Here is a 16,468-nt window from a genome sequence, read left to right as displayed (position 1 = left end):
ATTTTTCTACAAATAATTTTTGTTTTTGTTATAAATAAATAGTGCAATTTACATGAGTGACTTTTTTTTAGGGAAATTTTCATGAGTGAATTAGGTTAACAGAAATCATCGTTTTGGTCTCTAGTTGTTATTATCGAATTAAAATATTTTATTTTATTTTGCGCGCGAATAAAAAATTGTTTTGAACTAGTCTTAGATAAACAAAGAAAAGATAAGGGTACTTGTAATTGGTCTATGTGATTTGACAACTCTTTATATTAAAATTGACATAACCGTACACTTGCGGCATACCACATATCGAATATCATTATGGGTACCAATATCATACAGAGCAATATCAAGATATTAATCCAACAAAGAAGAATTTGGGCGATGGGGAGGAACTCGGTTTAGGTATGATGTATGGTGTGGTGATTTCCCTACGAAAAAAACTTTTCCAAGGCCATTCGAGTGGTAAGAGCAAATGAACTATGTTATTTAGGAAATGGGGGAGTGGAAGGTGGTCAGTGGTGTTTGAAGAATAAATTTCGGTAATATGAGTGCTACCAAAGTTTATTGGAGTTAGTAGTGTTGGTCTAACTATTGATGTCGAAAGATGATTGGTTGTGTGTGCAAACTCTCGAGGTATATTTTTGGTAAACTAAATTCTTTCTCATCTTTGTAAATATATATTCTCTTCTTCCTATTTGTTGGTGGTGTCAGATAGGGATAGTCTTTTGGCTAAGGTGTGGGGAAGTTTTGCTCCTTCAAAAGTGGTAATCTTTTCATGGTAATTGCTTTTAGTTCGGCTTTCGACAAGGTCTAATTTGGGTGGGAGTTGTTTCTTTTGGAAGGGACACGGTTCATAGCTGCATTTGGTGCGAAAATACTCCAAAGTCAGAAGAGCATTTTTTATTTGTAAAGTAACATTTTTCGAGTGTTATTTGGTATGATTTATTTAAGTGGTTTGGATTAAATTTGGAATTATTTTTACTTTACTTCAAACTTTCACTTCTTTGGTTTGGAAGGGGAAAGAATTAAAAGGGTCGATTTTGGTTTGGCATACAATCTTGTGACTTATTTTGAAGGCCAGGTGTTGTGAAAGTGACTCAAAATTGAATTTTATGAAGTGCAAAATCGGGCCCGAACTGGACTTATCGGTGGCGGATTTTGACTGGTTTTTCCAACCTTTTGTTGCGTGTTTGTTCGGTGGCCGAATTGTCGGAACAGGAAAAAAAATATAACGTATTTTAGGCTGGATTTCTTCCAATTTTATGATGGATACTTTTGCTATAAATATAGACCTTGTATAAGAGTAAATCTTGAGATAGAGGGGGCTGAAAACAAGAATTTAGAAACAAATAACAAACTAGAGTTTGTATAGAGTTTGCTCTTAGCAACAAACAGATTGATTCACCTTGGAAAACACACTATTAGGATTGAGTCTTTTTTAAGCTCGATTTGTTCCAATTTTACGGGGGATACTTTAGTGGTTGAAAAAGTTTATCAAAAATAATTTACTTATTAAGTTGGTTGGTCAGTTCACAATTCCATTCATATAGGTGTATTCTATAGTAATCCTGGTCTCATGGTAGGTTTAATCCATTCTTTCAAACATGTATTTAGCCTCAAGTTTATGGAAGAAGCCTCCAATATAGTGACATACACATTGCACATAATAAACCAAGTTATATATATAGTGCCAGACACATTGCACAATAATCATTGTAAAACTTTTGGAATCAAATATAGAGAAGAATCTAACATACACTATATTTTTTTCATTTGAATGTTAACAGAAATCTAACTCTTTTCGAAGCACAATAATCATTGTAAAATTAATGAGCGTTGAAAAAAGCTATCATGGGATCATAAACCACTTGTTTAGCACTGACGGCCATAACAAAATCAGCATGTGCATAATCTTGATTGAACGCTGCCACGAGCTTGTTAGCATCATGATCTTGGAGGTCATTGAGCAAAACCTTCACATCTTGTACATCAGATAGCATATCTTGCCCTCCATATCCGAGAAAAAGTGGGAAATCATTCGGGATTTTGGTCAGGTCGTAAGTTGGAGGAACTCGTTGACCATAGTGTTGTACATTTTGTGCTTGATCAACATAATCATACTTTGCTATTTTTCCTGTTCTGATCACTACTCATATACCATAATACAAAAGCCATGTCAGTAAAAAAAAACCTTAGTCCTAATCTGAAATGCATTAGATTTATATGATATATATTGAGATTTGTTTTTCAGTCTGCAACATTATAATTTTTTTTTACATCCATCTATAAAACCATGATCTACATAGTGAGATGTGATCGAACGCATGTGAAAAATAGTTTTTAAGTCCATACAAATTAAATCCAATATTGATTCTTAGCTAGTAGACTTACTTTGAGAAAAATGGATCAAGTTCTTTGTTGATGTTGGTTGTGGTTCATGATCAAGATAGATATCTATCCTAGAAGCATTTATGCAGCAATTTGGACCTATAAAATTTAATAGTAAAAAAGAAATACCAAAATAAAATAAGTAGTTATGGAAATATAATGAGTTTGATACATAAAAATTAAGTGAAATTTCCTCATCATTAGTAAAATGTAAAGCACCTGTGAAAAATGACATTAGGTTTGCGCAGTTCAGGTTTAGAGTCTTGCAGATGCCATCCAGAAACTTTGATCCAACATCCCTACTCATTAAAAAACATATGATATATTATTTCTACTAGATATTTTTTTTTTGTTTTTAGTTTTATCCTTTTCTTTTGCACTAAGAAAGATAAAGAAAAATAAAATAAAAGAAAGGGTTATTTATTCTCTTACACATTAGGAAGGAATTCACGGAGGCCTAACCAATATGCATCCTGTTATGCAAAAAAAAAAATGTAAATGTTTTCATAATATTATTCAATTAATAATTAACTAAATATAATTATTCCTTAAAAAAAAAACTAAATATAATTATGTGTCTCTCACATACATCAGCTAAAAATAGGTCAGCAGCAAGCTTTGTAAATTTTGAAGGAATTAGATTCATATGAGCAATTGGACTAAGTAATGCAGTTGATCGCAACATATTCACAAGATTTCCTTGAGATAAAGCAGCAAATGCCATTAAAGTTCCCTAAAAAATGTACATCATTAATTGTTACATACATATACACAATAATTAAAAAACATAAATAAATAAATAAATAAATAAAATCGTTAGGAGTTAACTCACCTGAGAATGACCTACGTAGTGCATTTTTTGACCAGTATGGTTGTACACATACTGGACTGAAGCAGGAAGATCATAATTAGCCAATTCATCCCATGACCAATTCCAATAAGCCTAATACATTATAAAATAAATCAACAATCAATTAGAGATAAGTCTAAAAAATGAAATACACATATATCATAAGTCTAGGAACCGTGTCAGTAGGACTCAGTGAAGTGTGCGTGGTGCTATATTTTGTGCCGCGACCATTGACAAGCCACACATCAAATCCACTATCTGCTAAGATAAATCCTAATGATTCTTCTGGAGTATTGAACAACCATATTATAGCATCCTGAAATGAATCATAGGTGTCAATTACACATTGACCTTGCATAGACAATGTTGTAGTAATTTGCATATGTATCTGCAACAACAAAACTTACACAAAAGAGACCATGTTGTATTAGCACGGGTGGCTTGTTTGCTTTCTCGCTGGACCGCCCTGCCGACAATCTCAACAAGCTTAAGATGTAGCCATCCTCTGTTGTAACCTAAGTGAGTTAGAAAAAAAAAATTAATGTTAATTAAAATATGTGATATATTAAGTTATTAACCATTTATGTATTTTCCTTAAAAAAAAGCCATTTATGTGTTTGTTGCTTCACCAGATTTAATTTAATTTGTCTATTTTCTTTTTTTACTTTTTAGCATATATCGTTGGTTCATTAAATTTGGAAAAAGTTCCTTCACAGTCAAATGCTATTAATATTTAGGGTTAAATATGTTTTTGATCCCTATAAATATATTAACTTTTCGTTTTAGTTTCTCTAAAAATTTCCTTTAACTTTTAGTCCCTATAAAATTTTCAATCACTACTTTTGGTCCCTATTTTAAATTAATTTTAGTATTTTTTTAATGAAATTATGCAGAAATAAAAAATTGTAAAAATCTTTCCCTAAAAAAATTAGAATTTTTTAACAAAACATAAATTTAATATGAATTTTTAACCATCAAAAATATAAAAATTAATATTAAATTCATGTTTTGTTAAAAAATTCTAAATTTTTTTGGGAGAGATTCTTATAATATTATAAATTTTTCTACAAAACTTTATTCAAAATATGAATTCTACATATGAGTTTACTTTAAAGGAGGGACCAAAAGTAAATATGAAAATTTTTTAGGGGACTAAAAGTTGAAGGAAAATTTTAGAGGAACTAAAATGAAAAGTTTGTATATTTATAGAAACCAAAAACACATTTAACACTAATATTTATTTACCTTATGTTCTTCACATGTGTACCCTTGTGTCTCTACCATACTCTTGCATATATCATCATCGGTAACTAGAGAGGATGCTGAAATTTCATTGGTTGTGTGAAGTGTTTTTCTTCCTTGTGCTACTGTAATGCAAAACAAGACTATTGAGATTAGACTAACTAGTATTGTGCTGGCCATGTTGACAATGTGGTTAATTTTGCTTATGAATACCCCTCCATAGAAAACAGATTTATACTGTAGGTGTTTTATTTTGGAGGGCAAAAGACAAAGTTGAAGACAAAATTGCACTTTAATGGTTCTAATAATTAACTTTTGTTTTCAACATATGTTTATGGTTGTTTGTTCTTCTAAATCATTAAGAAAATGTTCCACCTTAAACGTCTTTTTGATCAATTAATTAATATAGATAACCTGATCAACGTTCAAGGCATTGGCATATATTGATCTATGTTAATGTAATTTTATAACAAATAATTAGTTGTTTATTCTGGCAATTTGGGTTGATGCAACTCTAATGTTATCTTAATAGTTGCCAAGAGTTTTCGTCTTGGTGGAGAGTTGATTTGTCATGTATGAATGTGCGAATATTTGTTTTGTTTGACATTTAATTATAGACACATACTTAAGTTACGTTAAAGGCATTAAGACAACTGACGAGTCACTCTAGAATAGAAGCAAACATTTCAAAGGTCTTTGGTGGAAGCAACAATGATAAATTTTTGGTCAAATAAGTTCCTGAAGTTTGTTAAAAATATCGAATTAAATTTTAAGTTTAAATAAATCTTTTAAGTTAACATTGAAAAATGTGAATTCTAGCCACTTGATTAGGAAAAAAAAAATAGTGTATGTCTTTTGTTTAATATTAATAAAACAAACCATAAAGGAATAGGAGAATTTATCTTTTGTGTTCCATAATTTTTTCGACGGAGATTTGTCATTGTTAATAGGTGGTGAAAATTTTGTATTTATATCATGGTAAAAAAAGAAAAAAAAAACTTAAGGTTTTGCTAACTTAAAATGTGTACAAAATGATATTATTATTACTAATTAATAATTATTAATTAGGATATTTTGTGCACACGTGAATTGAGTTCCGGGATACCTATGTACACTAACTTTACTTAAACCTGTGTATAGAAATCACTATGTTTTGCAGGTGCATAAAAAAAAACGTATCAAAAACATATTAAATTGTTTAGAATTTCATTTTCCTGTGCAATTGAATGTTAGTGGAAGATTTTTATCTATTTGTATTCAACCTGTAATCTTTCATCAAGTTTCTTCACCTTCAACAGATGTTTAGGAGATAAAAATATAGAAATTGTAAAGTTAATTTGAGACCAAGGACTATTTTGGTATTTTGATAAAATTTTGGGTGTAACCAGATATTTTAAGGGTGTAACTAGAAAAATTCTAATTTTTTTTGATGTAGTAATATTTTTTTATTATCTGCAAATTACAACCAACAATATTTTTATGATTAAAGTTAAAATGTATTGACAATGTTCACTACTATATAGTGACTAGTTGTCTGTCTACTTCACAAGCCTTTCCCTTCTTTCAATCTATTCCGTTCGTGCGGGTACATCGAGAGCTACGTAGACCCTCGCCACTTCGCCGGTGAAAATGATCGTCTGCGTCGCCGTCGTTGGTCACCAGGTGAGTCTCCGTCACTTTCCCGTTCTCCACTTCAACGTTTTCATCTCCGATCTGAACTCGAACTCTCTGATTTTCATTGAATTTTTCGATTTCTCTGATTGCTGCAGAACAATCCATTGTACATTCAGAGCTTCACGGAGGCTGATGATGCTCTCAAGCTCCACCACATCGTCCATTGCTCGCTCGATGTCGTCGACGAACGAGGTAGGTTCACTTTTCGATCATGCTCATTTTGATTACTAGTTTTTTTTTTTATTTGGAGATTTAGGTAACTTTGTTTTATCTATTAATTTGTTGGGTGCTGCAAATAGTTGAGATCTTTGTACCCTTAGTTTAGACAAAATTTCAATTTTGTCTTGTGGGAATTTTTTTTTTTTTTTTTTACTGTTGGGCCATGAAGCACGGACAGTGACACGGCACTGCTAATGTATTCACGTGTGTTGTGTCCATATTCGTGTGACACGTCTTCGATTAAAAGTGTCCATGCTACATAGCTTATTGGACATTCTTAATTTAGAGAAACTTTAAATATTATATTGTTTGCCTTGTTTTGAGGGGAATCTGATGAAATGTGTTTTCATGGCAGTGAACAATCCTAAGAAATCTGGACCGATGCTGAATGAGACGTTTTTGGGATTGCTTTATCCAATTGAAAATTACAAAGTGTGAGTGCATTTGTAGTATGTGGAAATTTTTTATTTGATTTATATATAATCCAACAATGAAAAGTGGGAGATTTTCATTTTTGATCTGTGATGTCATTTGCAGTTATGGATATCTGACTAACACAAAGGTGAAATTTATCTTGGTGACCACGGATATTGATGTTAAAGATGCAGATGTGAGAAATGTGAGTATCAGTAGAAGTTGATGGTTTTCTTTCATTTCCTTAGTATAATTTCCTGGAATTGTGTTTTTTATTACCCCAATTTCCTTGTCTTCTTGAATGGAAGTTTATCACTGGTGCAGTAATACTTTTAGCAATGAAGTTCATTATATGTTGAAGCATGTATTTTGTATTCATGGTGGAATACTGCGTCACCGTGTGTTGAGTTTAATCTGTAGTTTTGAGCTTCGTTAAAATCATGATTATTTATTATTGGGATGTGAGAAAAGCAATCCTATCGTCAAACCAAACAATTGTGGAGTAAATCCTAATGTGTGGTTGTGTTTACTGGTGTATTAGAAGACCTTCAATGGAAGAATGACAAATCTTACAGTTAATTTAGTTGTATTAGTTAGACAGGGATCTTAATACTACAAAAACTAGAAGGGAAAGTAAACGCAGCATTGTTAAATAGCGCATAGTGGCACTGCACGATAGTGCTATTGCATAGCGGAATTTGAACGAATCGCTATTGTTCAGCGATACACTATTTAGTACAAAATATTGTGAAATAGTGGCTATCGCGGTGCTATAGTACTGTTACATAGCGGAATTTGAGCAAACCACTATTTTCTGCAATCTGCAATTGACATCATTGAAAAATAGTGGGAGGTCTATGATTTTTTGAGTGAAATTGGGAGAGAGTGCAGGTCTCTTGAATACCTAGGGTGCTGAAAAGACACCCATTTCCATTGTACATTCTTGGCATTCGAACTTTAATCACATTCGTTAGAACTTAGAAGGCTTTCTTTTTGTAACGAAGTTTGCTGTTTTCCAAATCTGATCTATTTCCATCAGTATGCTACATCAATCCCAAGATTACTGGTTAAATAGTTGCCGGATACCTTCTAGCATGAGCAGTTAATGGTGACACGATGTCAACATTGGGCTGCACCTATTGTCATGTATTTCTTGTGTAGAATCTGTATTTGTTAGGTACCTCACAGTTACTAAAGTCGATATTAATAGAAATACAAAGGGAAGAAGGCAGTTAGGGACAATGAGGGAAATGCAAGGAGGGAGCATATTAGGGATCTGAATTCAAATCACATGCACATGTGGCAGTGGGTGGGTAGTATTAGGAAGGTAAAGGAGGGAGTAGGGGTAGAATGTAAAGTTGGAGAAGGGAGAGTGGAGAGGTAAGGAAAAATTGGGGGAAGTTTGGGAAAGAGGTTGCATGCAGCCTATTTCTTTTTCCCTTTAATTTTATTCTTTTACTACCTGTACAGATCTTTCTATCCACTGCTACGTCTTCTGATAGCTGTAAGCAAAAGATCTATAGTACATTTTCCAGTTCTGAAATTTGGTTCGTTTCAGGTTTTAGCCGAAATTATCTCTTAGTCATTATTCTGTCAACTTATTTTATGCTGGAAAATTAAATTAAATTAAATTCTCAGAGATTCAGAGCAATTCTGGAATATATCATATGTATTTTTTTTGGAAATTTTGCCTTTATTGCAGTCCGCCTCTAGCCACCTAATGGTGGCATTTGGGTTGCCTTCATTGCAGCCTTTAACACCTTCAGTGTGTTGGGTGGATTTAGTCCCACATTGCTTAGAGATAGGTCATGTGTAGTGTATATAAAGCTTGGGCAGCCCTCATCTTACAAGCCGGTTTTTTACGGATGAGTTAGGCCCAATATAAAATCTAAGATATGTACAGAATTCAGAATTATAGTCTGCAGTGGTTGATGTGGCCGCTAAAAGTTAGTTGTCAGCGGCTGCATCTGCAACTATCCACGATGATAGAGTGAATGAAGTCATAAAACTTTGCCGGGACAGGTGGTGTTGTGTCTGTGATAGATGTGACAAAACAGAATCCACCACTGCAAATCACCAATCACTATTGTTGTAGTGCAGATCTACTCCTAAAAGTTAGTTGTCAGCGGCTGCATCTGCAACTATCCACGATGATAGAGTGAATGAAATAATAAAACTTTGCCGGGACAGGTGGTGTTGTGTCTGTGATAGATGCGACAAAACAGAATCCACCACTGCAAATCACCAATCACTATTGTTGTAGTGCAGATCTACTCCTCAAAGCTTGTCTTGTTTGCTGTTCATGCTCAGCCGACGGCTCCAAATCTTTGGTTCTCAGCCACTTCTGTGGTTGATTTGTGTTCTGCGTCAATGGGTGGCTGTGGTGTGGATAAGTGAGTCAGTGTAACTACCAGTGAGTGTTAGATGGAAGTTGTCTTAATGTTGTGAAGGCAAGAAGTTGTGACGGAGGGAAAGAGGCAAGAGAGGTGAGGGAAAAAGGGAGTGTCCATGACTGTGATGGAGAGAGGATGTGAGATATGGAGAAATAATTTTTGAAATCCTGAAGGGGAAACAAATGGGACTTGTATGGGAAAATTTTGGTGAGGGGTAATTTTGCAGGTGAAAGACATGAATTGCGTAGAAAATGTTTGGAGAGAAAATATGCCAATTTTTGTAAGGGAAATGTTAACAAGTGCCCCTGGAGCACTTGTTAAGGAATTATAAAAGGAAATATTTTCTTGAAAACTGTACATTCTACTTTTTGAAAGTTAAAAAGATGTTCTTTCCAATGCAAAACTTGACTTTATTTTCTACTTTTAGTTCCTTAACTAGTGCCCGTGCCCCGGGGGCACTGGTTATCAAGACCCTTGTTGTAATAGTAAAGAGGCAATATATGCGTGGTAAGAAAATTTTACCCTTGCTAATTATTTCTTTTACTTTAGATACTCCATCCGTTCTCAAGCATTATAAAAAAATGTAATACTATTGGAGTTTTGAATACACACATTTAGCTACTGTTTGTTTGTTCCTTTGTCACATAATAACTCTGGATATGACCTATGAAACATTGTACTGTTTGGTGTTATTTTTTCCATGCTAACTTCTGATATACAGTTTTTCAGGAGATTTCATGCTGCATATGTAGATGCAGTTTCAAATCCATTCCATGTGCCGGGTAAAAAGATAACATCTAGAACATTTGCAGAAAGAGTGAGCACAATCGTCAAGTCATTTGGTTTTAGTTCGGCTGCATGAAAATCTAATACTGGTGCTGATGTGATCCTTTGATGATATATAAGCACAAAACCTTTTTCTATTTCTTTTTACCTTGTAATTTAGTATTCCTTAGGAATGGAATTTCACCGAGGTAAAATATGTGTAGGAACATTTTCAACTGAGTTTAATGTTCATTGTTCAATATATAATATATTAAAAATCAATCTTCATATTTGTATTTATATATATATTTTCCCTTTACATTTCCTGATACTTGATGGTTAAGTTATATATTACTAAACATTAATCTTTTAAGTGGGGTTTTGCACTAGAGTGGAACAGTGATTTTACTTGATTTATTGAAATTGGAGTGGCTTTGTGGGGTGTTTTTAGTTGGTTGTTTCCCTTTGTAAAAGCTTACTACTTAAGCATTGCGGGAACAGCTCGTAGCAAGATCTTTACAACACCTGAGTGACAGAGCATTTGCTCTGTATAAGATGGATCACACGGTATATCTTATATTTTAGAGAATCTAAGTGGTCCTTAGGAGATTGAATACCAAATGCTTAGTGTAACAGGAATTAAATAAGTAGTAGTGAATTAGAAGTATTGGTGAATTAGCCTATTTCAAGTATTAGTTTTATTTATGTCAATTGGTATCACGAGCCTTCCATCTTGCGTGATTGATGGGTGCTAAACACAATCCAATGAATTTTTTTAGTGCTCTCGAAGTGGAAGAAGATGGAAATGAGTTTATGTTTCTTATGTGATGAACCTTTTACTATGGAACATCAATCAGAGCATAAAAATATTGAGATGTTTATGATGGATGTTGATGATGAAGGTGAACCTCTTGGGCAGTTCATGAAAAGCTTCGATGAACTCAAACCTTTAGTAAAAAATGGTTTCAGCTCACAGCCTCACACCCACAAGAGGGTGACTCTGCAGTGCACAATGGGAAAATACTGCAACCAAAACAACACGAGAAAATTGAAGAAATTGCTGGTGAATTGCAGCATTCTTCAATTTTACACTCAAAGAATTATATGACATGGATAGATTACACTCAAATAATTGTTTCACCAATTTTACTCTGTGGGATAAATCAAAGCAAACAAATAATGTACATGTAGTGTACATATGAAACATGGTTTTCCTATTCAACCAATACTAATGAGTGGCCTATTATCTTTTTGGTTTGCCTAGAATCATGGTTGGAAAAAAAATTAATATTAATGACTTGTGAATCCCTTAAGTTGGTTTTTATTTGATGTTAGGGGCATCTAAATTGACACTGAATGTTTCTTAAACGTAAGAAGAAACAAATTTGGTTCATCTAATTGGTCTCTAACTCAATGCACTACCTAGGTACTTAGATCCACCACATATTTGATTCATTTTATTTTGTTTGAAAGCTGAAAATCTTCTCCATATATATAAATAATTTTTAGTTCAAGTTTTAAATCGAACTTTTTACATTATTTGGAGACAAACTATGGAAGGACAATTTTTTTTTGTTTTAAGTAGAACGAAGATGAGGTACATGGAGTATAATGTAAGTTAAGCATAAAGTGCAATAATTCTGTAAGTGAAAATTTGCCTAGATTAAAAAGATAGTGTCAATAATTATTACACTGAGAAAATTTCTACAAATTAAAGTTGAAACTCTATTTGATACTAGTATTTTCTACTCCAATCATTTGCTCGATTCATCTCCAATTATACTGTCACAAGAATGATGTCAGTATATCATAGCTTATTCAAAAGCTCCTTCACTTTCTTTCACGTATTTATTATTACCTCCGTCCCTAATTATAGCGCCCTTTTGAAAAAATAACAGGAATTAAGATAATGGATATTTGTATTAAATATGTTCGTAATTACTATTGTTTTTACAAATTTATCCTTCAAAAGAGAGAGTTGGTTTATGTTTTCAACATGTTATTTATTGTTGATTGAAGAAAAAGATGAATAATAAATAAGGGCATGTATGTAAAGAAATAATTAATGTAGTTGAAAATAGCAAAGGGGTCTTATAAAAAGGGACAAAAAAAAATTTCAAAAAGATCTTATAATTAGGGACGGAGGTAGTATATTTTTAGTAACATTTTAATTGGTTCACTGCAATAACTTAGTGGTAATTACTCAAAGCTTACAATAACTTAGTAGTAATCACTCAAAGCTTGGTTGCCATAGTCAAGCAGTCAGACAAATCAATCCATATCGCAAATTCGACGGTATGGACTTTTAAGGACAGAAACACAATAAATTGATTTTGTCAAGTCTGACCATAAAGACATCTATAACATTATTTGAAAAGTTATGTGATTTGAACATCAAAAAGTTAACACCATATTCAACGGTATAAAAATACATGACTTGTAACTATTGATGTAACTAGAAGAGAGATAAAAGTAAAAAATAACATTATAGCCAAACAGTATAAAAATACGGTGTTGGATGTCAAAATTTGATGTCCACATAACATATCTTTTACTTGAATGTGATGTAAGTTGTAACACTCAATTCTTGTATAAGTTCTTGCAAAATATTACTTTCTCCCTGAATGGATCTACCACAAAGAACTACATGTATTCTATATACAGCTGAGAAGAACCTCATCAGCAAGTTACATGAAAATCAAACACACATTGTGCCTTACATTTAAACTCAAATCGTGCAACTTCTTGGACAAAGTCACCAAAACAAATGGAAAAAATGAACAAAATACAACTTTCATAATGGTCATCAGAATATCTCCTGTTGTTAAAATTTGTGATGGAAAAAAATCTAAACATGAGTATTAGTATTCTATAAACTTACAGTTCTGATTTAAAGAATCGAAGTGCCGGTTGTTTGTTGCTATGTCAACATAAACATAACTTGTATGTATTCACTATTCACACGAGAAAGATACAAACTTATATATCAGGTAGCACCAGCTTATGTTGGTGTTGTACAAGGTGCTAATGTGTTAGGACGGAGGTTGACACCGCCCCCTCGAACAGAAATACTACTGAACTTAACATTGCTTGCCCTACTCACGAGATTTGAGTCGATAAACACTACAATCACTGTGATATCATCGTGGAAATGCCGACGAACCCCTCTGTCAATATTTTTTAGGTCTGAATATCTCATTTCTCTCTTCTTTGCCGCTTCTTGAAGTGCAGATTTCACAAGCCGCCTTGCAATTCCCTGAAAAGATACAAAATTAAATCAAAAATCCATCTTTAAAAAAATCGTAAATTGATAGTGTTACTGTTTGTATCAGCGTGGACGTATCTTACAGAGCGGGGATTATTTTGAACTATATCTACTGCTTCTTGATTGCTAAGGTGCTCCCAGAGGCCGTCCGATGCAAATATAATAAACTGATCGTGTGGCTGCAACTGGTAAGTTGATATTGATGGTTCTGAACTCAATATTGGCATCTTGAACGGCTCACGAAGTCGAAATTTTGCATATAGTGGTTCTCTATTGAACTCGGTTTTTTTCAGATATACATCCCCAATAGATCTAGATATCTGCACCGTAAAAAACTTTTAAGATATAATAATGCCACAAAAACGTTTAAGAAGACATGGCAATTGACTTACATACAAAACTTTTAAGATAAAATAATGCCACAAAAACGTTTACGAAGACATGACAATTGACTTACTTGTATTAGGCCCTTAACACGCCATACATTATTCTTCAAAACAACAATGTTTGAATCGTTAGGGTGTGAAGATCGCAGCTCATGTCTTATAGACTCTATTGCTGCATTGTGCTCTGTTGACAATTGCACGGCTAAAACCTCCCCAGTCGCTTTGACTGCTCTTCCTAAAACGGCCCGGGAATCACCAAGATTTGCTATGTAAAGGGTTCCATTACAAATTACACCAACAAGACAGCACGACCCAACAGATGCGATTTGTGGTTTCATTGACCACTGTTTGGTAACAAGAGACATAAATCCATCTTCTGTTGCTTGGATTGCCTTGCGAATTACATCCACTGACATTGATTGTTGCTCTGCAGCAAACCCTGAAATTTAATACGCATGAAACTTTTAATTGATGAGAATCATGCAGAGAACCCCGATTCAGAACACAGCTAAATCCTTAAACGACAGACATACAAATATCTGGTATTGAAAACCACAATTCCTGCAGTTTCAACACAGTAATCACTATATATATTTTTTTACTCAATAACTAACGCATAGTTGATATGATGAAAAGGTGAAAAAGGTATCAGGAATAAAAACCATCCCCAGCCACTGCCAAAAAATATGAAACTTAACCAAGCCACGCGTGATGCTCTCACCATTTTTTCAAGAATGAAAGAAAACAAAATCCACTATTGGCATCTATTCGGGTTCACAGAGAAAAAAAAGTATTATCAATTTGATATCTAAACAGCTATGATGGACACTTATGTATGGCATCAGATACGCCAATGCGCTGTTCCTTAAAAAACATAAGATATGATAGTTTTAGGATACTCTTCTATTCACTAAGCTTCCTGGCTCAACAAGGTTTCACTTGGCCTCATCTTTACATCATAGTACCGCGTATGATTTTATCGAAGTTAAAAGCAAATTATAACTACTACAACCACTTGGAATTAGAAGCTACTGGTATATGAAAAACAAGCAAAGTAACAGGCACAATCTATTCGAATGAAGAGGAAAAACAGCTTTAAGAACTCATTCTTGATGTCACTTACTCTTTAGATGGTGAACAAGGTGTTCATTGATAAACCTTGATGTCTCAGGCCCTCCATGCCCATCATAAACACCAACAAATGTACCGTACGGTCCAGAATCACCGGAACTCAAACTACCTGATTCAATATAACTTTGGTCCTCCAATAAGTTGTTGGCTTGGACCACAGCCATTGAAAACTCACCATTCAAGTGCTTCCCCGAGTCTTTATACCACAAGAGCCCATCCTGCTTACCACCAGAATCTGAACCACTGTGTGTATATCGATCCAAACGTGACCGAAAACACGCCGTCAAATAGTTCATCAACTACAACACTCACCTCAAAGATGAATCCACTGCAAAATACAATAGCATGAATAAATTACTACTGAGTAAAAAAAAAGGTTTTCAAACAAATCAAGCCACCAATTACAATTTTGCAAGGGATGAATAAAATTAGCTTCTATAGCCAAATTCTTACATTTATTACTATTTAAATAGCAACATAAACTATGACAAAGTGCATCTTCCAAATTAAGGAAAAGTTCAAGAGAGAACTTCTAGATTTTCAAAGGATAGGTCAAACCAAACTTTTTCCTCACGACATTGTTTTGGTCAGCTCATGGAAATTTTCACAATTTTGACATTGGAAAATTAAAACCAAAACTCATATAAAATTAAAAAATGTCAACAAAACTAATAATAAATGAAAGTGATCTTGCACAAAGAGGTGTTGAATTGAATGGGAAGTTAAGTTGAATGATACACCAATTGAAAAAAAGAATTATGTTGAAAGTTAGAAACACGTGACAGCACTAAATCTGTGGATTCATCAAATCAACATGAAAGAAAAAGAAGAAGAAAAAAGTGGATTAAAGGGTTTGCTTGTGCTCTAATAATATCTCTGTAGATGATGAAAAGGTATTGTAGATAATGGGTGGATTGAAAAATGAAGAAAAAGCAAGAAAGAAAAACCTTTTTCTTTGTTATAAGCTCAAAGAGACAAAATCCATTAAAGAACCAACAATGGTGAGCTGAAAAGACAACAAAGCAAAGAGGTTCACATCGGACACCACAACAGTATGCTAGAGAGAGAGAGTCAATGAAACATGTAACGTGTTACGTGGGCAATGACTGTTTTGTTAGGCTACTGTTATTATGGGTAAAAAGTGTGTTGAAATCCCGACACGTGGAGTATGTGGTGTTTTTTACAGCAGTGAGTACTATAACGTGTCTTGTTCTAGAACTGAAGAAGCTAAAAAGGGTGCATTATAACGTGAGCGTAATAAATTAGGGAACTTCAACGGCACAATCACAAAATAAGGTGTACCGATACTCTTTCTTCATAATTTTATAAATTAACGATCATTTTTTATTAAATAAAATTATCAATATTTATATTTTATAGAACATCATTTCATTGTTTATAAGAATCATAGTAATTGTTTTACATATTATCGTAAAATATAATCAAAGTTATCAATTATGAGTGCTAAAAATTAAAAAAAAAATAAAAAATTTATTTCGTTAACACTTTTGAAGAATGAGATTTAGTTATTATAAATATAAATGATAGAAAATAATATTTTTCTTCAAAAAAAACAACTCATTTAACCATTAATTTAAAGAGTGAGTGTACCAGTACACTCAAATATATTGGATGTACCATAGAATTTGCCAATAAATTAAGTGCGTCTTTGAATTGAGAGTTTATGAGAGGAATTGAGGGAATAATTTATTTTTCTTTTTTAAACTAAGAACTATATTCTACCAAAAAA

At 33.2% G+C, this 16,468-nt stretch overlaps 3 protein-coding genes across 3 annotated transcripts; 1 reads left to right on the top strand and 2 right to left on the bottom strand.

Annotated features, from left to right (window-relative positions):
• Positions 1 to 1,713: 1,713 nt before the first annotated feature.
• Positions 1,714 to 4,790, bottom strand: LOC11438382 (triacylglycerol lipase 2). The gene is made up of 9 exons (XM_003624215.4): positions 4,475 to 4,790; positions 3,637 to 3,744; positions 3,405 to 3,545; positions 3,212 to 3,322; positions 2,969 to 3,112; positions 2,812 to 2,852; positions 2,599 to 2,678; positions 2,383 to 2,478; positions 1,714 to 2,137 (listed from the first exon to the last, which is right to left on the bottom strand). The coding sequence occupies exons 1-9, from the start codon at positions 4,649 to 4,651 to the stop codon at positions 1,818 to 1,820; spliced, it is 1,218 nt and encodes a 405-aa protein (XP_003624263.2). The 5' UTR covers positions 4,652 to 4,790; the 3' UTR covers positions 1,714 to 1,817.
• A 1,185-nt stretch (positions 4,791 to 5,975) lies between these two features.
• Positions 5,976 to 10,255, top strand: LOC11436725 (trafficking protein particle complex subunit 2-like protein). Its single transcript, XM_003624213.4, has 5 exons — positions 5,976 to 6,133; positions 6,241 to 6,337; positions 6,720 to 6,798; positions 6,902 to 6,983; positions 9,893 to 10,255. The coding sequence occupies exons 1-5, from the start codon at positions 6,101 to 6,103 to the stop codon at positions 10,031 to 10,033; spliced, it is 432 nt and encodes a 143-aa protein (XP_003624261.1). The 5' UTR covers positions 5,976 to 6,100; the 3' UTR covers positions 10,034 to 10,255.
• Positions 10,256 to 12,567: 2,312 nt separating this feature from the next.
• Positions 12,568 to 15,815, bottom strand: LOC11436170 (probable protein phosphatase 2C 60). Its single transcript, XM_003624211.4, has 5 exons — positions 15,666 to 15,815; positions 14,711 to 15,046; positions 13,659 to 14,026; positions 13,285 to 13,521; positions 12,568 to 13,192 (listed from the first exon to the last, which is right to left on the bottom strand). Exons 2-5 carry the CDS (start codon positions 15,012 to 15,014, stop codon positions 12,938 to 12,940), a joined length of 1,164 nt encoding a protein of 387 aa, XP_003624259.1. The 5' UTR covers positions 15,015 to 15,046; positions 15,666 to 15,815; the 3' UTR covers positions 12,568 to 12,937.
• Between the last annotated feature and the right edge of the window lie 653 nt (positions 15,816 to 16,468).

The sequence above is a fragment of the Medicago truncatula genome, chromosome 7 (assembly GCF_003473485.1).
Source record: "Medicago truncatula cultivar Jemalong A17 chromosome 7, MtrunA17r5.0-ANR, whole genome shotgun sequence".
NCBI classification, from domain to species: domain Eukaryota; kingdom Viridiplantae; phylum Streptophyta; class Magnoliopsida; order Fabales; family Fabaceae; genus Medicago; species Medicago truncatula.
The sequence above is the reverse complement of the archived record's forward strand: the minus strand, read 5'-3'. Positions and strand labels throughout refer to the sequence as shown.

Coding starts and splice junctions, on each gene's coding strand:
- LOC11438382 (XM_003624215.4), bottom strand. CDS start 4,651: ATGGCCAGCACAATACTAGTTAGTCTAATCTCAATAGTCTTGTTTTGC. Junction 3,745..4,474: donor ACACATGTGAAGAACATAAG/GTAAATAAATAT, acceptor TAACTCACTTAG/GTTACAACAGAGGATGGCTA. Junction 2,679..2,811: donor CGTGAATTCCTTCCTAATGT/GTAAGAGAATAA, acceptor TTTAATGAGTAG/GGATGTTGGATCAAAGTTTC.
- LOC11436725 (XM_003624213.4), top strand. CDS start 6,101: ATGATCGTCTGCGTCGCCGTCGTTGGTCACCAG. Junction 6,134..6,240: donor TCGCCGTCGTTGGTCACCAG/GTGAGTCTCCGT, acceptor TGATTGCTGCAG/AACAATCCATTGTACATTCA. Junction 6,799..6,901: donor CCAATTGAAAATTACAAAGT/GTGAGTGCATTT, acceptor TGTCATTTGCAG/TTATGGATATCTGACTAACA.
- LOC11436170 (XM_003624211.4), bottom strand. CDS start 15,014: ATGAACTATTTGACGGCGTGTTTTCGGTCACGTTTGGATCGATATACA. Junction 13,522..13,658: donor GTGTTAAGGGCCTAATACAA/GTAAGTCAATTG, acceptor TTTACGGTGCAG/ATATCTAGATCTATTGGGGA. Junction 13,193..13,284: donor TTCAAAATAATCCCCGCTCT/GTAAGATACGTC, acceptor GTATCTTTTCAG/GGAATTGCAAGGCGGCTTGT.